The sequence below is a fragment of the Plecotus auritus genome, assembly GCF_963455305.1.
Source record: "Plecotus auritus genome assembly, chromosome: 1".
Classification (NCBI taxonomy): Eukaryota; Metazoa; Chordata; class Mammalia; order Chiroptera; family Vespertilionidae; genus Plecotus; species Plecotus auritus.
In genome coordinates, this window is record NC_137770.1 from 44146290 (window position 1) to 44171594 (window position 25305).

The window sequence follows — 25305 nt, forward strand, 5'->3', positions numbered from 1 at the left end:
TAGATTGTATGGGAACACAGAAACCCAGGGAAGATTGTCTTCCAATAGAGAACACTGAGAAATCCAGGGAAGATTGTCTTCAGAGTTTTAAAAAAGAAACATGATATTGATTTATAGGAATGGAATGGGGAAGTTGGGATGGGGGAAGGAGTTGTAGGTAGATTCCTAACTCATCAGCTTTTTAAAATAAATATTTTAAAATTGATTTTTAGAAAGAGAGGAAGGGAGAGAGAGAGAAACAGGGATGTGAGAGTAAAACATTGATTGACTTCCTTCTGCACACTTCCCACTGGGGATTGAGCCCACAACCTGGGCATGACCTTTTGGTGCACAGGACAATGCTCAACCAATAGAGCCACACCGGCCAGGGCTTAACTTATTAGCTTTTTTGGTATCTTTTGTGGTTTGAACGATATAAAGGTGTTACCAATTTGCAAAATAAATGGAACGTAAATTACAAAAATAAGAATTTGGATTTATAGTTTAAAAATTCTTAGCTTTGTTTTTTAAAATTTGCATAGTCAAAACTGGTGGAATTGAGTAGTTTGATAATTATGTGAGGAAAATTTTACTTCCAGCTTAGATGAATTAAGAAGATAATATTTAGAAAAAGAAATTTAAAGTAGCGAGTAATCTTTATTTGTTGAATACCATATGTCTAGCCAGTCTGAGGCAAGTCAGAGGTATACGAGATTAAGTCACTATAATCTCAAATGTGGATTGGAAGCTTGTATGATACGTGAAGTCAGGATTTACTGAGGATTTGAGGCACCTCATTCTTTATCTTCCTTCATGTGATCTGAGTACTTTACCTCTTCTCATTTCTAGTTTTCCTCATTTCTAAATGTTATAATTGCAGCCTGTGTGATTATTGTGAAGATCAAATAAGGTGATGCATGTGAAAATACATTGTGGATTTTATCCAATGCTCTACAAATGTTAGTTGCTTTTTTCTGTATAAATGCAGAGTCTCATTTTCAATAAAAAAAAAAAAAGCAACCCAAATTCAGATATCCACCTATGGTTCTGGTCACATACAGTGCTGGTTCCTGTCACACACAGTGCTGTCAGAAGTGAGTTCATGGGAGTTCATGCTGTGATAGTTGCTGGTGATAGTTGCCATGAGGCAGCAGTTGCAAAGAAAGGCCATTCTTCTAGCCATTGTTGACTCCTGAAAAGCATCCCTTGATACAAAAAGGAAAGATTATCTAGTACTGTAAGAAACAATGAAACCTCATTAACTCTTCATTAAGATGTGGTACTCGATATTCTTTGAACAATATTTTTTTTCAGAAAATGGAAGGTTTATTTCCCTTTAAATTAACATACTACTCATAATAATATGAACTTTAAATATTATAGGAGTTATTTTCAACTATCCTATTTCTACTAATATTTTATTCTTTAACACATTATTGCCGAGTCTGGGTATTGAGTCTAAAGGTTACTGTACAACCTCTGGGGAAAGCTATTCTTAGAATTGTCTTCTTCTAAGACTCCTGAACTGTGCTCATACTGTTCCTTTAATAGTTTTTGTGCTATTGTTCATTACTTTATCTGTATCAGGCTTTTTCCTACACAGAAATGTCAGGTGGGTTCCTGTTTGATAGATACTTTTTACTGGGAAATTGTAATAAAAAATCACTTGTCTTGGATTTAAATTCCTCACAGCTCTATGTTAATTGGTAGTAATGGTTATATCTCCAAATTGTGCCCTTTTTTATAGACTAAAGGCCTGGTGCACGAAATTCGTGCACGGGGGGGGGGGCGGGGGTGTCCCTCAGCCCAGCCTGCACCCTCTCCAATCTGGGACCCCTCGAGGGATGTCTGACTGCCCATTTAGGCCCCATCCCGGTGGAATCAGGCCTAAATGGGCAGTCGGACATCCCTCTCACAATCTAGGACTGCTGGCTCCCAACTGCTCGCCTGCCTGCCTTCCTGATTGCCCCTAATTGCTTCTGCCTGCCAGGCTGATCCCCCCTAACCACTCCCCTGCCAGCCTGATTGATGCCTAACTGCTCCCCTGCCAGCCTGTTTGCCCCTAACTGCCCTCCCCTGCAGGCCTGGTCACCCCTAACTGCCCTCCCCTGCAGGCCTGGTCCCTCCCAACTGCCCTCCCTTGCTGGTCATCTTGTGGTGGCCATCTTGTGTCCACATGGGGACAGGATCTTTGACCACATGGGGGCAGCCATCTTGTGTGTTGGAGTGATGGTCAATCTGCATATTACTCTTAGATAGGATAGAGGCCTGGTGCACAGGTGGGGGCCAGCTGGTTTGCCCTGAAGGGTGTCCCAGATCAGGGTGGGGGTTCCCTTGAGGTGTGGGGCGGCCTGGGCGAGGGGCCTGTGGTGGTTTGCAGGCCGGCCACGCCCCCGGCGACCCAAGTGGAGGCCCTGGTATCTGGGGTTTATTTATCTTCTACAATTGAAACTTTGTAGCCTGGAGCGGAGCCAAGCCTTCTGCTTGCTCCATGGCGGCAGTCATTTCTATTGGGACATATGTATCTTCAATAATTGAAACTTTGTAGCCTTAAGCAGAGGCCTGGGCCGGCCAGGTTGTGCGGAAACCTTGGCTTCCTCCATCACCGGGGGCAACCCTAGCCTCCTGCTCTTTCCAGCTCTGTGGCTGCCGGCATTTCTGTTTGGGTTTATGTATCTTCTGTCATTGAAACTTTGTAGCCTTGAGTGGAGGCCTCGGCCGGCAAGGGCAGGTGGAAAGCTTGGCTTCCTCCATCGTCTGGGAAACCCAAGCCTCCCTCCTGCTCTCTGTGGCTGTAGCCATCTTGGTTGGGTTTATTTGCATATTCGCTCCTGATTGGCTGGTGGGCGTGGCTGGTGGGTGTAGCAGAGTGATGGTTAATTTGCATATTACTCTTTTATTAGATAGGATTCCTTCTACCAGTGCATAGCACCATGAATGACATACGTTAGATGCTCAAAAAATATTGGATTGGTTGGTAATGCATGATTTTGGAAGCTTCACTTTCCTATTGTTAGAAATGGTAGGAGCAGAGCCCTGGCTGGTGTGGCTCAGTTCGCTCCCAGTCAGGGCACAGGCCTAGGTTGCGGGCTCAATCCCTAGAAGGACGCAAGTAGAAGGCAGCTCATTGATGTTTCTCTCTCCTTTTTCCTTTCCTTTCTCTCTAAAATCAGTAAAAGATATATTAAAAAAAAAAAAAGAAAGAAATGGGAGGAGTGGAAATCTTCTTGTGTTATAAGCCCATAAGATTGCTTATAAGAAGTGAGTAGGAGAATATCTATAATAATAAAAGCATAATATGCTAATTAGACCGAATGTCCTTCCAGATGAAGCCAGGGCTGTGAGGGAAGCCAGGGTCCCGGGTGCCAGAGGGAAGCCGGTGCCGGCAGCCTGGGGAAGGAAGGCCTACTCTTGTGCGAATTTCGTGCATCGGACCTCTAGTACAGTATAATATATGACAAAAAGACAAAGACTGGTGTTTGTGGAGTTTGTTGTTACTTGTACTCTTTTTTAAAAAATATATTTTATTGATTTTTTACAGAGAGGAAGGGAGAGGGATAGAGAGCCAGAAACATCAATGAGAGAGAAACATTGATCAGCCACCTCCTGCACACTCCCTACTGGGTATGTGCCCGCAACCAAGGTACATGCCCTTGACCAGAATTGAACCTGGGACCCTTGAGTCCTCAAGCTGATGCTCCATTCACTGAGCCAAACCGGTTAGGGCAGTGGTTGGCAAACTGTGGCTCGCGAGCCACATGTGGCTCTTTGGCCCTTTGAGTGTGGCTCTTCCACAAAATACCACGGCCTGGGCAAGTCTATTTTGAAGAAGTGGCGTTAGAAGAAGTTTAAGTTTAAAAAATTTGGCTCCTAAAAGAAATTTCAATCGTTGTACTGTTGATATTTGGCTCTGTTGACTAATGAGTTTGCCGACCACTGGGTTAGGGCATGTACTCTTAATTCATATTGCAGAGGTGACTCCTACCTGTTTGTTTTTTCAACTGTATTAATTTAGAAAATGCTTAATAAAATACTTTGGGATATTTTATTTTATACATGGATCTGGCCAGTTACAATATAGTTAATTTAGATAAAAGTAATTTGTTTCTCTCTCTCTGTGACTCCCCATCTCCTCTCCCCCCCTCCCTGCAACCCCCAGGGATTTTGCTATGGCAAATAGAAAGGAACATTTCCTTTTTATTGTTTTATTTTTTAGAATTTGAATAATGATAGAAATATAATATGAAAAAATTTTTTTATTCTGAAAAAAGGCTGAACAGCCTGATACTCTGAAAGCAGGGACAGGTAGACTTTTTATTTCCTTTTTTTTTTCTTTTCTGACACACACTCAATTCTTATGTATCTAATGGTTGTGATAGGAGAGTCTCAGGAAAAGCATGCCAAGGAACAAGAAGGCCTTTCTGGGGCAGGAAGAGCTCCCAGGTCAAAACAGCCCCAGGCTGTTTTACTGAGTCATTAGAGCAAGAAAATCCCAAGACAGGCTTTTCCTTTAACCCTGTGTTAGTTCTCCTCTTTGCAACTGGAATGAAGGAGCACAGGCTTGTGGAATGGGTCCTAGCGTTCCCTAGGTGTGCCCATGTTCTGGAAGTTAATATTAAAAAATAAAATTAGGAAGCCATTGGGGAAAATCATAGAGATCATTAGATTATGAGTACCATTAGTTCTGGTTTTTATTACCTCATGGATAATGACCACTTAATGAGCTTTTGGACATGAGGCAAGGTGACCTCTCTAAGCCCCATGGCCTTATCTATAAAATGGAATTAATGATAGTACTGATCTCAGATGACTGCCATGAAAATGAAACAAAACAGTGCATTGCTGAGTGCTCTTAGTTATAAACCCCAGAATCTACGTCTGACTGGCTTAAGCAGAAAAGGATTTGAGCGGATATAAGAAATCTCTGACTCGCTCGGAGAGCAGGAGAACTGGACTCAGTTTATACAGCTCTGAATTAAAGTCACGATCATGACAGGGAGCTGGTGTTGAGGGGACTGTGGCATTACTGCTGAGTGTTCTGGGGCTGTCATCCGCACTGCTCTCACTGTTGCCTTTGAAGCTGACTGTTGCATTCCTGCTCCTTCAAATACTTATGCAATGTCCTGATTCTTTAAATCACTAGCTCCTCCAAAATGTCAGGCAAGTGATTATGGGTCATGTAGCTATGCCCTGCAGTAGGGAACTTGGGAAAGAAGTTTACCATAATACCGTCATGGACCTTCGGTTTTCGAACTAATTCGTTCTAAAAGGCTGTTCAAGAAGCGATTTGTTCTAAAACTGAATCATTTTTCCCATTATAAATAATGTAAATTGAATTAATATGTTCCAGACCTCCAAAAGATTCCCTATTTTAACATTTTTATATATAGTACATGTCTAATGTACTGTTTAATCTAGAAATAAACTCTTCTTAAATTTATGAAACCACACCCTACTAGCCTTAAACTGAAGAATTTTTCCTATATAATTGCCTTGCAGATACTATCACTGGCTAACTGCTTTTCTTTTATCCAATCCACAACAGTTTTTCTACCTGTTCATTTGCCTGTGATTGTTGTTTTGCGAGCACTTTCACATCCTTAGCAGCATTAGCACTCTTAATGGCCTCTATATGTTTTTAAGTTGTGCTAATCCTTGATTTCTGCCAGCAGCAAAAGCATTATCTCCTTTGTTTATTGCCTGAGAGACAATTTTTGTCACTCTGCGATATCAACATACAAGGGTTGTCAGATTGAAAACTGAAGTTTTGGTTGATAATCCAGTTATTTTTCCTTCGAACAACTTGGTTGAGAACCAAATTGTTTGAGATTGGAGACATTCGAGAAATGAGGTTTGACTGTATTCGCCTTTGTGAGGGGACTCAGCCCTTCTGTGAGGAGGCCTTTGTTCACCATGAAGACTTAGAAAGCTTCAAATTCTCAAGGTAAAAGACAGGAGTTCAGAGCTAGGGAGTCCCAAAACTGATTAACTGGCACTGCTTATAAAATGCTTAGTACTATTCCTGACATGTGGCAGTGCCACCCCAAATGCTGGCTTTTAATAATTTATATTTGTCAGTCATTATTAGAGAAAAAGATTAGGGAGATTTTTCTCCCAGATCTGATTTTCGAAGCACCTAGATTACAGCTGCTAGAGCAATAGAGGTTAAAGGGTGAATATAAATTTTAAGGCTATAATTTACACAGAAATCCTATTATGTTTACTAGATGGGACCTCTAGTTGGTTGGAAGTAACTCAAGAGGAATCCTGGACTTGTTAGCCAAAATGTATAAGCCACTAATAGCCCAGAGTGCCACTAACACTCCATTGCCATTCATAGTTGCCTCTCTTTCCACCTGGTTTCCCATTTATACGAGTGGTCAGTAAAACAGTAGTTCAAAAGTGATGGCCTTAGTGACAAAAGGCCCGGATTCGAGTCTCAGCTCTACCAGTGACCACCAGTATGACCTGGAGAAGATCATTTAATCCCTCAGACTGTTACTGGTATGTGTTGAAAAAGAATATTCCAAGAATATTGTTGAGGATTTAAATGAAAAGATGTGCAGATATCTAGCACATAGTGAGACTGCTCTGTAAATACTTCTTTAAAAAAAAAACCAGCCCTGGTAACTGCAGAATATCAAGTTTTATGTTTCTTTTAAAAAGTTAAAGAAATCTGTAATAAAAAGTCAATATTTAAGCCAGAGTAATTTAGGGCAGTGGTTTCAGAGTGTCCTTGAAATCACAATACATTTATAATAATACTAAGACATTATTATTTTTTTATTTTTAATTTTTATTTTTTTAAATCTTTATTGTTCAGATTATTACAATTGTTCCTTCCCCCCCCCATAGCTCCCCTCCACCCGCTTCCCACCCACCCTCTGCCCTTACCCCCCACCACTGTCCTCATCCATAGGTATACGATTTTTGTCCAGTCTCTTCCCGCACCCCCCACTCCCCTTTCCACCCGAGAATTGTCAGTCCACTCCCTTTCTATGCCCCTGATTCTATTATATTCACCAATTTATTCTGTTCATCAAATTTTTTATTCACTTGATTTTTAGATTCACTTGTTGATAGATATGTATTTGTTGTTCATAATTTTTATCTTTACCTTTTTCTTCTTCTTCCTCTTCTTAAAGAATACCTTTCAGCATTTCATATAATACTGGTTTGGTGGTGATGAACTCCTTTAGCTTTTTCTTATATATGAAGCTCTTTATCTGCCCTTCAATTCTGAATGATAGCTTTGCTGGGTAGAGTAATCTTGGTTGTAGGTTCTTGCTATTCATCACTTTGAATATTTCTTGCCACTCCCGTCTGGCCTGCATAGTTTCTGTTGAGAAATCAGCTGACAGTTGTATGGGTGCTCCCTTGTAGGTAACTAACTGTTTTTCTCTTGCTGCTTTTAATATTCTCTCTTTGTCTTTTGCTCTTGGCATTTTAATTATGATGTGTGTTGGTGTGGTCCTCTTTGGATTCCTCTTGTTTGGTGTTCTGTGCACTTCCTGGACTTGTAAGTCTATTTCTTTCACCAGGTGGGGGAAGTTTTCTGTCATTATTTCTTCAAATAGGTTTTCAGTATCTTGCTCTCTCTCTTCTTTTGACACCCCCATAATTTGGATGTTGGTATGCTTGAAGTTGTCCCAGAGGTTCCTTACACTATCTTTATATTTTTGGATTCTTTTTTCTTTTTGCTTTTCCAGTTGGTTGTTTTTTGCTTCTTTGTATTTCAAATCTTTGATTTTATTCTTGCGATCCTTCAGTCCAGTGGTCGGCAAACCGCGGCTCGCGAGCCACATGAGGCTCTTTGGCCCCTTGGGTATGGCTCTTCCACAAAATACTATGGCCTGGGCGAGTCTATTTTGAAGAAGTGGCATTAGAAGAAGTTTAAGTTTAAAAAATTTGGCTCTCAAAAGAAATTTCAGTCATTGTACTGTTGATATTTGGCTCTGTTGACTAATGAGTTTGCTGACCACTGCTCTAGTCTGCTGTTGGATCTCTGTATATTATTTTTTATTTCAGTCAGAGTATGCTTAATTTCAAGTTGGTCCTTTTTCATATCCTCTAGGGTCTCACTAAATTTATCGGCCTTTTCTAGAAAATTCTTGAAAAACCTTATAACCGTGGTTTTGAACTCTTATGTCCAGTCGTTTGCTTTCGTCCGTTTCTTTAATTTGGGACCTGTTTCTTTGTCTCCGCATTTTGGCTGCTTCCCTGAGTTGATAGAGTGGCTTTGTGTGCTAGGTGTCCTCTAGGGCACAGTGGCTCAGCCTCCCCAGTTACCTGAGGTGGACACTCTTGGTGCACCCCTTTGTGGGCTGTGTGCACAGTCTTGTTGTAGTTAAGCCTTGATTGTTGTTGGTATCACTGGGAGGAATTGACCTCCAGGCCAATTGGCTGTGAGGATCAGCTGTGTCTGTGCTGGGGGAACTTCTGTGCTGGAGATACCCTTATAAGACAAGACTTGCTTCAGTGGGGCTTTGGTGCTCACTGAGTCAGTCCCCTGAGTGTGTCCCTTATGAATCTGAGGAGTTGTAATCTGGATGGACCCACTCTGACCCCTGGGTACCTTAGCTCTTGGATCTCCAAGGAGGTGCTAATTTAGCCTCTGCCTGAGGTCACCCAGCAGGAGCTATGGAGAGATCTACAGATTCCTCTTCTTTGTTTGGGTTTTGGAGTTGCCCAGATGAGGCCCAGCTGTGAAGCAATGCAAGCTGCTGTGGGGCCTTGGGCCTTCTTTTGGATGTTCTGGGTCTCACTGACTCAGCTGCAGTTTATTAGGTAAGTTTAGAATTCAAAGGACCGGGCCATTCATATGCAAAAGCCTCTGCGTTCAGCTTGGATGGGGCGGAGTCTCAGGGCAGAGCAAACAGCAATGGCTTCGTGGGGCGGGATCTCAGGATGGAGCAAACAGCAATGGCTTCCCGTCAGCCCTGCCGTAAGAGGCCCCTGGGTCTCAGTGTCCCCCAGTAATCGCTGCAAGCACCTCTGAGAGAAAGCTGCCCTCGAGTTTCGCCCGCTGCCAGACAGTCCAGTTTCTCCCCGATGAGTCTGGGTCCCCAGAGTCTTGCCTGGAACTGGAGTTCAGAGCAGTCGGGAGCTTTTGTCTCCCTCCCGATTGAGAAAGCCAGCCATATTCCCAGTTGCCAGCCCTCTCCACGTGCTCGACTCCGTACCTCTGCCTTCCGTAGCTCCTATGAGTCTCAGTGTGCTTTTCTCTTTCCTTCTGGTTGTAGAATTTCCACTCAGCCAGCCTTCCTGTGGTTCTGGATGATGTCCGTTTTGTCTTTTAGTTGTAGTTTTGAAATTGTTGTGTGAGGCAGCAGTTCAGATGTTTACCTATGCTGCCATCTTGGTTTCTCCCTCACTAAGACATTATTTATCTGTTTTCACTTTCATTCTTCTATAAGTGCCCTTTCCAGAGGCTATGTGATATGTTGTGTGATGTCAGAACAGATTGAATGCAGAAGCAGCTATGAGAATCCAGCTATGTTTTATTAGTTCAATATTAAGGAGATTTGCAGAAATGTAAAACAATGCCACTCTTTTCACTAATTTTTTCTTTTTTTTTTTGGAAAATGGCATTATATGAACATGCTATGGTGTTTATTATTTTAAAAATAATTAACAAATATTTTTAAATCCCTGTTTTAATTTCTATTTTGGCAGCTATTGGTAGATGTAACCTACATAAACAAAAGCTCTTTGAGGAGCTCAATAATTTTTTTTTTAATTGTTTAAAGTATTACATTGTGGCAGAATGCACCGGAGAACTATCAGCCAGCACTCTAAGGGAGGAAAGTTTTCTTTATTTAGCAGATCAGCTAGTCTAGGGGAATTCCCGATCCAAAGCCTGAACTGAACTCATGGGGAGGCTCTGACCTATATATCTCCTCCTGTGGCAGGCCTCTGAGGGTCCCTGCAGCTCCGCCCAAGTCAGCTGTCGTGGGGCCCTGGGGTTAGGCTCTGCAGCTCCCTCCAGTCAGTCAGAGTGGGGAAGTAAGATTACAGTTTTAACCAGATATTGAACTAGGTTGCAAGCCACCCCCTCCCCCATTTTCCTTTTCAACATATGTCTCCTTTTTCCCCTGATTGACTCCCCCACCCCCGGCCACTCCCACCCCTGAGGGCAAGCCCCCACTGCCCCAGTGTCTGTGTCCATTGGTTATGCTAATATGCATGCATACAAGTCCCTTGGTTGATCTCTAACTGCCCCCTCCCCCTCCTCTGACTTCTTTCTTAGGTTGGACGGTCTGTTCAGTGCTACCTTGTCTCTGGATCTGTTTTTATTCATCTGTTTATGTTGATCATTATATCCCACATATGAGTGAGAGCATATGATATTTATCTTTCTCCAACTGGCTTATTTCGCTTAATATAATGCTCTCTACTTCCATGCATGCTGTTGCAAATGGTAAAAGTTCCTTCTTTTTATAGCAGTGTAGTATTCCATTGTGTAGATGTACCACAGTTTTTTAATGCACTCATCTGCTGATGGGCACTTAAGCTGTTTCCAAATCTTAGCTATTGTAAATTGTGCTGCTGGGCACTTAAGCTGTTTCCAAATCTTAGCTATTGTAAATTGTGCTGCTATGAACATAGGGGTACATATATTCTTTCTGATGGGTGTTTCTGGTTTCTTGGGATATATTCCTAGAAGTGGGATTACTGGGTCAAATGGGAGTTCCATTTTTAACTTTTTGGGGAAACGAGGAGCTCAATAATTTTTAAGGTTTCATAATTTTTAAGGTATCTTGAGGTCAAAGAGTTTAAGAACTGCAGTATTAGCAGAAAGTGCCATGTTTTCCATAAGAGGAAAATCATGCTTGACTAATTTGTTGGCGATCGTTGAGTAAATCTTTGTATATTTAAGTATGTGGACTTGGAACAACTTTTAAAAATCCTTAAAGTTTGCCTAACACACACACGCACAGAGAGAGAGAGAGAGAAAGAGAGAGAGAGATTAAATGAAATGAGTTGTTAGAGAATTTATATGGAACTAGAAAATAAAGATTTTTTTGGATGACTAAATATGATCAATTAGTCTGATTTACAAATTGAAAAGATGATTTGGAAGAATTATGGTCAAGTGGAAAGATCACTGAATTAGGAGTGAGAAGATCTGTTTTGTGTTCTGTTTCTGGCTCCTTGATTCAATAAAGATTTTTCAGTAAATAAGCTTTTCAGTGTTTTGAATTTGCATTTCTTCAAATGAAGAATTGTAATAAATAAATTCTACCCTACTTTTTCTTTTATTCATTCAACAAATATTTATTAATTACTTATGATGTACTAGGCTCTATTCTAAGTTATTATGGAAATAGTGATAAAATATGCAATGCCCTGCCTCATGAAGCTAACAGTTTAATGAGACAGGAACGGGTAAACAAGTAAATAAATATATAAATACTAGAGGCCTGGTGCATGAAATTCGTGTACGGGTAGGGTCCCTAAGCCTGGCCAGTGATCAGGGCCGATTGGGGCCTTCCTTCCCCCGGCTGCTGGCCGGGGCCTTCCTTCGTTCTGCGCCACCCCCTGGTGGTCAGTGCACGTCATAGGGAGTGGTAGAACTCCGGGTCAGTTGAACTCCTGAGGGCACAATTTGCATATTAGACTTTTATTATATAGGATTTATAAATTGTGATAAGTACTAGGAATAGTGTGAAATGAAAGAGGAAAATGCTACAGACCTACTTACATAGGACTAACAGGGAAGGCTTCTCAAAGACCAGATTATGAGAAGGAGCAGAGGAAATAGCTTTTAGCAAAGAGAATTGTGTGTACAAAGGCGCTGAGGTGTGCCTAAAGTGTGATCGACATGAGAAATGCTAGGACAAAATGAGGTTGGAGAAGTCAACAAGGTCTTGGTCATGCAGGGCCTTATAGGCCATGGAAAGAAGCTTGCATTTTAGATGTGGGAAGGGTTCTAATGTATTCAAGCTGAGAGAACTAAACCATAAGGGATTATTTGGTCAGACTAGCATGTTAGTGAATACAGCTTAAATTCCTTGAGGTGGTTATAATGGTAAATGAGCACCATTTCTCACAACTATCCCTGGTCAGTGTTCTCAGGGACAGACGAATGATTTAGGAGTGATTTTAGTTTAGTATTAAAATCCTTGGGTTCTTACTAAATTTTTAATTATGTTTTATTAATTTACTCAACAAATAATGTATGAAATAACTACGTTCATACCAGATTTTCCTACTAATTACATCTCTTTATTTTAGTGCACTTCTTTTTAACGAAGTAAAATATATTACTACCCTGGAAGACCTTCAGAATATAGAAAATGCTCTGAAAGGAAAAGCAAACATTGCATTTTCATATGTAAGAGCCATTGGAACACCAGGTATTTATTAACTTTTACTTTAATCTTTGCTGTGTATCTGTATTTGTGTGAGTATATTGAAGAACTTAAAATAGAGTATTTTGACCACAATCTTAATATTTTAAAATAAATTTAAAGCATCTTTATTATTATTATTATTATTTTTTACAGAGAGGAAGGGAGAGGGATAGAGAGTTAGAAACATCAATGAGAGAGAAACATCGGTCAGCTGCCTCCTGCACACTTCCCACTGGGTATGTGCCCGCAACCAAGGTACGTGCCCTTGACCGGAATCGAACCTGGGACCCTTGAGTCTGCAAGCCGACGCTCTATCCACTGAGCCAAACTTGTCAGGGCAGCATCTTTATTCTTACGTTTTCTGTTTTTAATCGGGCAGCATAGTATAGTGGTTGAATAAGAACTCTGGAGGCAGACTGCCTAGGTTAGACACCCTGCTCCATCAATTACTTATAGTATGACCTTGGTCAATTTACTTAACCTGTTTCCTAATTGATAAGATGGTGAAAAAATTTGTGCTTACCTCTTAGTATTATTGTGAGGACCAAATAAGTTTGAATAATTAAAATAGTTTCTGGCATGTAATAGGTGTTCTGTGTTAGCTGTTATCATTTTTATTTCCTTATAATCCTCATGGTACCTGGTATAGTAGTCTATAGTATTCAGTAAATGTTGACTGTCTTTCTTTTTAAATGTTTTGGTATTTGCTGTTTATGATATACTAGAGGCCCAGTGCACAGATTTGTGCACATCAAAGGAAATTAATTAGAAGTTGGCTAGTGGGGTGGGACTGGGCGAGATGGGCCGGACTATACCCTGGAGCGTGGTCCCTCCCTGGCCGGCTGCACCTGGGGCGGCAGCGGGGCTCAAAGGGCGTCTGCCAAGTGAGCGGGGTTCCTCTGGCAAGTGGTGTCCCTCGGCCTTGCCTGTGGGGGATCGGGCTGAAATCGGCAGTCTGACATCCCCCAAGGGATCCCAGAGTGAGAGAGGGCACTCTGCAAAGTTGCTGTCACTCCGCAGCTCCTGCATTGAGTGTCTGCCCCCTGGTGGTCAGTGTGTGTCATACCTCCCGGCTAGTCAGTCAGCCAGTGGGCCCGTTGGCCAGTTGCTTAGCCTTTTATAAATATAGATTTTTCTTGGTTTTTCAAAGATCTAACTTTGACAATCAAGTTGTAAGTACCGAATAGGTAGAATATTTGATTTAACCTGGATTGTGTTTTAGCCAGATGGGCAGGGGAATGATTATAAAGACTGACAATGGAATTTGAAGCAGGGTTATAAGGCAAGAGAGGACCTGAGGAGGGTGGGGGGTGGCTGACAGTGAAAAGTGGTAAGATTGTAAGTCCTGGAGGATTAGAGTTATGTGCTAGACTCAGTGGCCTAGTCAGACGGAGGTATGGGGGTGGGAGGTAAGGGGAGGGAGGATGATAGACCTTGAGATTATGGAGGAATTTGCAGTAATTGCTAATTAAAGCCCTGCAGTGGGACCATAACTGCAGGTAGGGTTGAGGAAAGATCATTGGAGTCTATGGAGAAGGCCAAGGATTTTGAATGGATCATCTAGAGGGATAATAAAATCACCAAGGATTATGACAGGAGTAGTATTGGAGAAAATGACAGTGTGATGAGGGGCAGTGACACTGGCTGGGGTGGTACTAGTATATGACACTAACAAGACAGAGTGGTGAGTGGAATAATCTGATGAAATGCAAAATAAGTGGTAGAAGGTTAGGTGGTGGAGGGGAATGTCTGGAAATGACAGTGAGGAGAAAAGAAAAAATAAAATATGAAAAGAAGGAAATCTTCAAAGAAGAAGTTCAAGAAAATTTCCCAGAACTGAAAGATTCAGGCTTTCAAATAGAAAGAGCCCATTAAGTCCCAGCATAGTGGATGAATGTAGAGCCACACCAAAGCATCTCATCTTAAAATTTCAGAATATTGGGAAGAAAATTATTCTCAAATTTTCCAGAAAGAAAAAAGAAGTTTGCAGTTAAAGGGTCAAGAAACAGAATGACATTCGTCTTCTCAATTGCAGCCCTGTAAAATGAAGAAAATGGAGCAATCCTTTCAGAATTCTCAGAAGTAACTTGAACTTTGAATTTTATTAGCAGACAACTATAGTTATGAAAGTAGAATAAAGACACTTTCAGAAATGCAAGCTTGCAAAAAAATATGTATTCCATACTTCCACTCATGGGAAGTGCTAGAGAATGGGAGCAAGGGGGCTAATCAGTTAAGAAAATATTGGTAACAGGCCAATTGACCTCATACAAGAGCGAGAATAAGAGATCTCCAGGATGATGATGAAGTGAATTCTCAGGAGGAAATTTGTGCAGCAGGTCAAGTAGCAACAGTTCATATTGGACATTTCTGCAGAAAAGTCTCCAAGAAGAGGGAATAGTTAGTACACCTAATATATTTGAAGTATTAAGAGGGTTAGACAATAGTGCAAAAGTTTAGGAATAAATTAGTAAGAAATATATACAAAAATAGAAAAAGAATGGTATAACTATAGTGAAAAAAAGTTGTTTAAAAAAGGAAAAGTGCTAATTTTGTACTGTATGGCTCATTTGTAAATAATAATTACTGACTTATAACAAGGTAAATATGGACTATTGATTTAATAAAAATTAGAACTATATTGGGAAAATTGAGGGGATAGAAATGTGTACATTTGTGGAGTGGGGTTTTGGAGAAGAGAGCTAATTTATCATCTTCCACAGTGGGAAGTTAGTAGATAATACTAACACAAAAAATTAGGAAATAAGAGTATAAGGATGTAATTTAGAGACTTGGTGGTAAATACCCAAAGAAACAGTGAAAGAGTTGAAACTAGTTGTCCCTTGGAAAGAAATTGGAAATGGGGTGAAAGTTAAACTTTTTTTTCTAATGTGTAGAAACTATATTTAAGAACAAGTTTCATTAAAGAAAACTAAACCAGAAACAACAGATATATACATATCTATAATAATAAGAGCGTAATATGCTAATTAGACCAGGCAGCCAAATGACCTTCCGGATGAAGCCGGAGCTGCAAGGGCTGACACAGCCACTGCGGCTGTGAGGGCCGAGCCCCTTGCATGAATTTCGTGCATCGGGCCTCTAGTATAACATATAAAAGTTGTATGGTGGATTCATATTCTCTTCCCTGCTGCTAGGAAGAAGCTATCACAGATTTTTCATGTGTTATATTCTCAAGTATAACTCATTTTATACTCCTCCTTAATTCTTCTCTTACTTTGAATGGAATGACTTTTATTTTTTTAAGATATTTTTTATTGATTTTTTTTACAGAGATGAAGGGAGAGGGATTGAGAGTTAGAAACATCAATGAGAGAGGAACATCGATCAGCTGCCTTCTTGCACACCTCCTACCGGGGATGTGCCCACAACCAAGGTACATGCCCTTGACCGGAATCGTATCTGGGACCCTTCAGTCCACAGGCCAACGCTCTATCCACTGAGCCAAACCGGTTAGGGCTGGAATGACTTTTCATAACTTCTTTAACCACTTGCATTTTCCCAACTGAAATCCCTACAAAGGATTTTTCTTTAAATATAATAGAGCACAAAAGGGTGTAGGGCAGTCTAGAGAATAGAAGTTTATGTAGAGCCACACAAACTAACTTTTCCTCTCTTATCTCTTCTTCAGAGCACAGGGCAGTCATGGAAGCTGCTTTTGTGTATGGGAACACATACCAATTTGTCTTAACTACAGAAATTGCCCTTTTGGAAAGTATTGGGTATGTATAAGAGGAGTATGTCAACAATTTTAAGTTTACTTATTTCACATTAGTTATTTATCATTTCCTTTATGCTCTCATAGCATGGACTTGTCTAAGAGAAATTGTAAGCAAATGTAAATATATAAATTAAACCTGAAGTCTCCTTCATTAAAATCATTTGCTATACTACTGTCTGAATTAATTTAAATATGCAGAAGTGATGTTAGACTAAGGTGAATGAAAACAATATGGATAAGCTACAAGATGTGATCCTGTGAGTGACCAAGTATATTGTAGGAATAGATATCTCACAGTGATGAGATAGGTGATAACAGCTTTCATAATTAAGCTCCAGAAATTACTTCTGAGAGTTCTGTAAGTTACTTTGTCATAACTTTTTTGAATGGATTGTTTTAGATTTTTTCTTTTTTTGTTCTACTTCCTAGCTTACAATTTTAGGTAGAGGCCTTCTTTTGACTGTTGTCTGGGCAAATGTAGGGTTACATTTTTCTTTAGTATTTAGGGACACAAGGAATAACCAGTGCATTTTAAAGACTTTAAATTTGGCTTTAAAATGCTCTTCAGGAAAATTAAACCAAAGCAAGGCCAAATGGTGACTGTGTGACCTTTTTATACCATGCAAGTTTTTGAGTCCTTTTGCTGACCTTTCAGAAAATAGTGATTATTTGATAATAATCACACAAAATTAATTAAATCCCATTTTACAACTCTGTAAATTTAGAGGTTAGTGCATAGGAAACTGATAAAGTTAAATGATTTGGGGCAAGGGGAATGGGTTGGCAGAAAATAAAGTTTCTACAAAGTGCAAGTTATATTTTTTATGCTTTTTTGTTGTTGTTAATCCTTGCCTGAGGACATTCTTTCTATTGCTTTTTCAGAGAGAGAGTGGAAGGGAGGGAGGGGAGTGAGAGAGAGACAGAGAGTAACATGGATGTGAGTGAGACACATTGACTGGTTGCCTCCCACCAGGGCTGGGGATGGAACCTGCAATCCAGGTACATGCTCTTGACTGGGAATGGAACCCGTGACCCTTCAGTGCTTGGGCCAGTGCTCTAACCATTGGGCAACTGACCAGGGCAGACGTTACATTTTTATTGCTCTGCATGGCAGCCAGCATTCCTTTTTTATTAGTCTCTTCTTAATCATTCTGCTGGTTCCCTCATTAATGAGTTAAATAAAACTTTGATGCATGTTTACTGTTTGTATAAGAATTAAGGTTTTTAACAATTTGAGAGTTATACTGACAGTACCATAAAGCTTTCTTGTAAGTAGTCACTGAATCTCAAGATACAATAAGCAGTTGTTTAGCCAGCTACTTTGCTACTCCCAACTGCCAATTTCCCATCCTGGAATAGGGGAAGTCTTATTATTCTCCACCCCATGGTGATGCTATGGTAGCACCATAGTTTCTCTTAGGGTTAGTTGTTTGTACTTTCTCTTGTGTTACCAGTTTTGTTTTCTAGATAATGAATAATTGCATGTAATGGTGATACACATAAAACACAAAGGGTGGTTATTTACTGAGAGTCTATAGATAGGTCCTATCATTTACTTTACAAATCCTGTTCAGCAAGATTGACTACATATGTTTTTTATTCTGACCTATGACTAAACACAGTAATGTTCTGGAAGGGTATTTGCTCTTCTCCGCTTTTAAAATGGGAATTAAAAATGTACAGTTATTCTCTTTTTTTGTATATGTTGTATTGGAGATATTTGAATTCTCATTTGTTCATGGATGACAAGATGGTGAGGAGTCATACCTGGACCTGCTGTGATAGGGAAGGACTGTGGATAGAATATAGTGGTCCTGTGACACCACTTCTGGGTGAAGTGGTTGGCTGTAACTTTGAATTGTCTCCTAATGGGGGAGAGGTGAATGCCTTTTCTTCTTTCCTGTGTTTATTCTTTCATTTAAAAAATATGTATTGAATACCTTCTGTGCGTTATTAGGCATTATTCCAGTTGCTGAGGCTATAACAGTGGATAAGAGTACTATTTTAATTGTTATATAATGTTGGATGTTAGTATGCTTGAAATTAAGTGTTGGTTAATAAGAGTGTACATTGACAGGTATTAAAAGAGGTAGCATGCCATAGAGACACTAGTACTTTCTGCTACCTCCCTATATTCCCTTCTTAAAGAATCTGTGTATAGGCCAAGAAGGGTGTTACCCTCACCCCATACGTATCACATTCAATTAAATCAGAGGCAGCTACCTGACCAAGGGCCAACCAATTTTTTCATTTACCTGAGCAAATGCCATCGCCTCTCCCAGAAACTTAGAATTGGACATAGAAAAACAATTATACAGTGGTTGTGGCTCCCTTGCTCACAGGATTATTTTGCCCATATAGAAGTAAAGCTGAGAGCATTGTCTTTATACAGAATTGGGAGTTGAAGAGTATTAATGGCAAAATGAAGGTCTTGCAGAACTCGTGCTGTTCAGATCTCCACATTTACTCTCTGATCTAATTACTTTAATTTTCCTTGTATTCTCTGACATACTCTTTTAAACTTCCAATAAATGTTTCTCCCCTACCTCCCTTTTTGGTTTCTGTTATCTATCACCAAATAATCTGTGATTCAGTAACTTTCCAGCATTATTATTTCAGAGGTTATGAAATGAATTCTAGGCTCAGCTAGGTCCTCCTGCTCTCAACACTTTCCTTTCAATATGTTACTATTTAGGACCCTCCTCAAAAAGTTATGTGCTTTGTGCCTTGACTATACTGTTTATTTTGTTGGAAATACCCATTTGCTTTATCTTCTTGGAGAGGTCTTTTTCTCCTTTGCTGTTTTTAATCTCTTATGATGATTTTTCTGAACCCTTTTTCTCTCCTCCCCAACTTGAGGCAGAATTAAATATTTCTTTGTTTTCCATAGTACTTTGTATATTATAGCAATTATAAATGACATTTTAACTGTTTTACTAAATATATCTCCTTTAGTGTAAGCCTCTCATGAATTTGAATTGTCTTAATCATCTTAGTCTTTTGTATTTTAGCATAGGGCCCGATATACAGTAGGTATTAAGTAAATCTTTGATCATTTTTAAAAATCATTGAATCTATTAGAGATGCTTTAAAATTGAAATCAGTGAACCTTGGAACTCAGTTTAAGCATGTAGCAAGAAATAAAACAACATTTTAAAAATTAAAAAATTTACAATATTTGCCAAACTCTACTAATGCCATATGAAGACTTTTAAAAATGCTATTTTAATTTTGGCAAATCTTACTTTCCCACTATAAGTTTATCTTTGAATTCTCTTATTGAAGGGAATGCCAAAACTCAAATTATAAGCCATATTTGCTGAGTTTTATAATATTTCAGATACAACCTTACAAACTCCCACAAAGTGTCACATGGTTTCTATCTTAAGGCATGTGTTGGCTGAAGTTTATTCAAAACAGATTTGGGTTTAAATTAAACCTAGAAAATTTGTGTTTGAAAGCTTTATTTAACATATCTCTAGAAAGGAAACTCTATTTGAAGATAATCTTATTGTCCTCAAGGTGACAGCCTTTTATTTAAAAAAAATATTATGTTGACCTACCTATAACCCAATTTAGAAGCTACCATGAAAGAATTCAGGAAAATAATAGCTTACACAACTCATGTGGTTTGCTAAAAATATTACAGTTAATTTTCTTTAATATTCTGTATCTTTAGCTTGGGTCCATTTTATTTTAATGTTATACTCTTTTAGGCTTTTACTAAAACATTCATTCAAAAGCATGAGACTTAAAGAGATGTGTTATGTCTTTCTGGATGGTAGAAGGATTACACATCGAACTTCAAGTGAGTGTGTCCCTGATTTTTAATTTACAGAATGGAGGACATAAAATATGCACATCTCTACTTTTTTCATTGTAAAGAAGTCTTGGACTTGACCCAACAATGTAGAAGAACACTAATGGGACAGCCATTGACTACAGTTGACATTTATCGATTTATTAAGTCAATGGAAGCACCTCTGCTGGTATGTGTCTTATTTTAATGTATTGGATAATTCATATGTTAAATTTATTTATTTATTTATTTATTTATTTTTTAATAAAACTTTTTTTTAAATATATTTTATTGATTTTTTGCAGAGAGGAAGGGAGAGAGATAGAGTTAGAAACATCGATCAGCTGCCTCCTGCACGCCCCCTACTGGGGATGTGCCCACAACCAAGGTACATGCCCTTGACTGGAATCGAACCCGGGACCCTTCAGTCCCCAAGCCAATGCTCTATCCACTGAGCCAAACCAGTTAGGGCTCATATGTTAAATTTATTGCTTTGATTCACAGATATGCATTTTACTTAGATGAGCTATATCTTTTCCCCCTTCCTTGAACATATATGTCTTGAATTTAGGGGAATATTTCCTTGTTAAAGGTAGAAGATATGATACATTGTTCATAAAATGAATATTTCATGCCTTGAAGTGTTGTTGTATTGAAACCCAAATAGAGGCTTGTGTAATGGAATTATTCTGTGGTAGTTATAATGCACTGTGACCATGCTGAGATCACAGAGACCACATCATGGTCAAGAAAAGATCTCTTGTGAATATTTTGATCACTATTTTAAAAATTGGTAAATATTGACAATATTTCTAGTGTTTCTCTTTTCTTAGTATTAGCCTGGAAGAATTTTATGGAGACTCAGTAGGTGTTGGTGATCAGCAGACTTTTCTCTGAAAGTTCAAAGGGTTGTCCCGAGCATGTGTAAAACCTTCAGTAGGCCTTTTCACTGTCCTTTTTATATAAACACTAGAGGCCCAGTGCATGAATTCGTGCACAGGGTGGGGTCTGGCTGGCTTGGCCCCAATCGGGGCGGATCGGAGCCGGGCCTGTCAAGAGGAGGAGATGGCTGGGGGGAGGGGCTGAGGGCAATTGGCCTGCGGGCCCTGCCCCGAATTGGGGTAGGGGGGCTGATTGTGGGCAGGGCTGGCTGTGGGGAGGGGCTGTGGGTGGTGGGCTGGCCGGCCCCACCCCTGAATGGGGTGGAGGGCGGCCAATCGGGGGTCAGCAGCCTGGGGGAGGGGCCATGGGTGGTTGGCTGGCTGGCCCTGCCCCTGATCAAAGTGGGAGGAGGCGATCGGGGGCAGAGCTGACTAGGGGGAAGGGCCGCAGGCCGTTCAGGGTGGTGGGGCTGGCCGGGGGGAGTGGCCACAGGCGGTTGGCCAGCTGGCCCTGCTCCTGATGAGGGTTGGGGGTGCCAACCTGGGGTGGGGCCAGCCAGGGGGAGGGGCCATGGGGGGGTTTGGCCGGCCACCCCACCCTCAATTAGGGTGGGAGAGGCTGATCAGGGGTGGGGCTGGCTGGGGGGAAGGGCCGTGGGAGGTTGGCCAGCTGGCCCCACCCCACCATTGGGCTGGTTCGCTGGCCGCACTGGGCGTCATAGTGACCAGTCGTTTGGTCATTCCGGCGTTATGGTTGCTGGCTTTTTATATGTATAGATGGTGCAGGTGTATTACAAATAATTCAAACAGTGCAGCAAAGTGTAAAGAAAAAAAATTAAAGCTGCCTACTCCCATCATTCAGAAATAAGCTGTTAGGTAACCATCACACCAATCATAAAGACATTCACAAATAGAGGGATGAATGGATTAATGGATATATCATATTGCCTATGGTACTTTATAGTAAGAAGTATTACATTTAATCTTGTTTGAATTTAATAAGAAAAAGAAACTGGTATAAAATGAGGGATTATGGAACTTCTAAAAAATATATAAGTTTTTAGTGATTTTTAAGAGAGAGAGAAAGAGGGAGGGAGAGAGAGAAACATCTATCGGCTGCCTCCTGCATGCCCTTTACTGGCCCTGACCAAAATTGAAATGGCAACCTATCGGTACATGGGTTGATGATCAACTGAGCTACTGGCCAGGGCAGGATTATGGAACTTTTGATAAAACATTTCTTCATCATTAGAGGGCTCTTAGGAAATATTGTCCTAAGTGTTGAAAATGATTATGAAAAACATTAGGAGATTAAATCATTTTTTAAAAAACTATGTTTTCATTTAAGATAGTATTGATTCATCCCTTGCTGTGAAAGATGAGAAAATTTCAGACATTTATTTCCATCCCAGCTCCCCTTACCCTGCTGATTATTGTTAGTTTTGTGTTATTTTTACATTATTAAGATTTATAGTACTTATGTTGTTCTGTAACCATAGTTCCCACTTATTAAAAAGCCTTGCTTGTACATTTAAATAGATTCAGAGCTCACCAGTCCCAGTTTTACTGGCCTCATTGCTGAGTTCTTTGAGTCAATTTTGTTTAGTTTGATTTTGGCTTCAAACAGTGTTTTTTAAAAAGCAGTACATAAGTCTTTCCTTTCTCTTCATACAGAGGAGGAGCATTTATCTTATTTCCATGGGGAAAATACTCTCTGAATTGGTTTTGATCTCCCATTTCAGCATAGAGCCCCAAAAGGAAGATATCAGTTCACTGTACAGTTCTTCACTATTTCTCTCCAGACTCATTTCCTTTTCTTTCAATATTGAGATATTATTAAGAATTCTCAGGATTTTGTCTACATAGCAGTACTGTTTTTGCCATTGGGGGCAGGATTAGGATTCTTCCCAAGCTTTACTAAAAATCTGTTTCTTCTTTGGCTACAGCATTCTGACTAGAAGTTGTGCCCTTTTTCTAAAATTTCTGCTCATGAATTTTCTCTTGCTGTTCTAAAAACTTTTTTTTTTTTTTTAAAGATAGGTAATGAGAAGGGAGATTTTCAGATCTTATTTCACTTTGTTATACTTACCAGGAATTATGTAATCGTAGTTTTGAAATCAGTGCCTGGTTGGAGAGCCAAGCTGAGAATCTAAAACCCTAAACCAGGGGTGGGCAAACTTTTTGACTCGAGGGCCACAATGGGTTCTTAAACTGGACCGGAGGGCCGGAACAAAAGCATGGATGGAGTGTTTGTGTGAACTAATATAAATTCAAAGTAAAGGAGCGGAGGAGAGAGCAAGAAAACCGGATAGAACAGCCGGATCCGGCCCGAGGGCCGTAGTTTGCCCACGGCTGCCCTAAACCATGGTGTCAGCCTAGAAAGGCTGGGCAATCCAAGAAGCTCAGGATGGTGGACTCAGGGTTACTCAAGATCCGCAGAAAGGGATCTCCCGCCTGAAGACAGAAATCTGGTGCTAGCATTCCAGGAATTGAGAGTGGGAAGGGGGCTGGGTAGCCTCTCAGTATTTGCTTACTTAATTCCCCTGCTTTTGGCATGCTATTCACACATTCTGCTGTTCCTAATCCCCTGTCCCCTCCCCCCATTTCTCCTGGTTTGAGGGACAGTTTCCTATGCTCATGGAGTTGGGGAGGGGAATCTGGGGATCTAACTGCTTCTCCAAAGTTTTTACCTATTCCTCCCTTTAAAAGATCCTCCCTGACATCTCTCTTCCATTATTTCTTTCCCAGCTTCAGCGACACCAGGCACTGACAGTTCCTGAACCATTGTAGGATTTATTCTGCAGTTAAAATGGAATTGTTTCTTAGCTTTCTTTCCTTCACGGCTTAGAGTTTTGTTTTGTAGAGTCAGTGATTCTGTTCTCCAGCATCCAAAATTTTGCTAACTTTTCTCTTTTCATTTCTTCACGTATGTATGTTTTTCTCTTCTAAAAAATCCTACTGCTGTACTTTCCTGGGATTTCTGGAGGGAGTGAAATTAGCTGTGTGTATTCAAGCTGCTGTGGTAACTCAGATGTTCCTCATTGTTTTATAATGTGTTATTACATGTGAAATTCTTATATGAAAGAGTGTATTCTTTAGTTATCTCTTCTATTTTATTTGAAATATCTATCTTTATCAGTACCACCCTGTTTTTTTTTCTTTGTACTATGCTTATTCCTTATGGGTTGTAATTTTATGTTTAACCTCTTATAAAATTTTGTTCGTTATATAATGCTTAAACCAAATAGGTACATTGGAAGCATTAAACTTAGAAATTATGAGACCATTTCTGGCAATATTCGATTTATTTCACAGACTTGTTCTTTTATTTGTGACTTTATTAATAAGAATCAGCAGGGTTTAAATCCAAATGTTGGAACATTATTATCACATTTTGGTTTTTTTTTTAAAATGAAGACTGAAGTTGCTGAAGATCCTCAGCAAGTTTCAACTGTTCATCTCCAACTAGGATTACCTCTGGTGTTTATTGTTAGTCAACAAGCTACATATGAAGCTGATAGAAGAACTGCAGAATGGATTGCTTGGCGTCTTCTGGGAAAAGCAGGAGTTCTGCTCTTGTTAAGGTATCTTAAATGTGCCATATTCACTGTGTTTAATAAAACACTAACATTTTCATCATATTTAAATGTGGTAATCTGTTCACTTGTAAATAAACTCAAATCTATAATAGATTCTAATATTGTTAGAACAAGTTGCTGAGCTGAAGTCTAAAATTATTAGCCTGGTTAAAATTTAGACATTAAAATTTGTCTAAATGAAGATATAAAGATAGAGATCAGAAAATTTGGTTTGTGTTTATATATGAAATTTCTGAGTCACGAAATTGTCATTTTTTTTCATAAATTTCTTTTTAGTATGAGAACTTACAGTTCTATTTTAGATTGACATCCTGGATGACTGTTATCCTTCAGATTAGCAACATAAAACATTTATTTCCATTTTGAAAAAGGGACTCTTTGGAAGTGGACATTCCTCAGCAAGCTAATGTGGTCTTCAAAAGAGAAGAGGTTAGTCATTTTGTGGATTGGTCTACAATGTCTGCTTGTTTAAAGTAATATATGCTTATTATAGAAAAATTCTGTAAATTGCCACTATTCAAACATACTTGCTATTATATTTTGGTGTGTTTTTCCATTTGTTAGTCTTTTTTTCCCCATATTCATATACAGTCAAACCTCATTTCTTGAACATCTCACATCTCAAACAGTTTGGTTCTCTACCAAGTTGTTCACAGAAAAAAATGTCTCAGTTGTGGAACCAAACTTTCGGTTTTTGAATTGATAGCCCTTTCAAGCTGATACCTTAGGATGACAAAAAGCATCTCCCAGGCAACACAGGAAAGAGTGAATGCTTTTGTTGCTGGTAAAATCCACCTTAGCATAGTTTTAAAACATAAAGAGGCTATCAAGAGTGCTAATGTTGCTAAGGATGTGAAAGAAACAATGATCACAGGCAACTGATGAAGTAGAAAACTATTGTTGATTAGGATAAATGAAACCAGGTAGCTAGTGATGGCATTTCAGGGGC

The 25305-nt window shown here is 39.7% G+C and overlaps 1 protein-coding gene across 1 annotated transcript in view; it reads left to right on the top strand.

Annotated features, from left to right (window-relative positions):
- Positions 1 to 25305, top strand: part of TXNDC16 (thioredoxin domain containing 16) — a 93629-nt gene that overhangs the window by 21979 nt on the left and 46345 nt on the right. The window contains exons 7-11 of the mRNA XM_080659095.1: positions 12217 to 12338; positions 15988 to 16078; positions 19916 to 20066; positions 24175 to 24341; positions 24728 to 24785. Of these exons, the coding sequence (XP_080515221.1) occupies positions 12217 to 12338; positions 15988 to 16078; positions 19916 to 20066; positions 24175 to 24341; positions 24728 to 24785 (589 nt within the window). The remainder of the gene's footprint in view (positions 1 to 12216; positions 12339 to 15987; positions 16079 to 19915; positions 20067 to 24174; positions 24342 to 24727; positions 24786 to 25305) is intronic.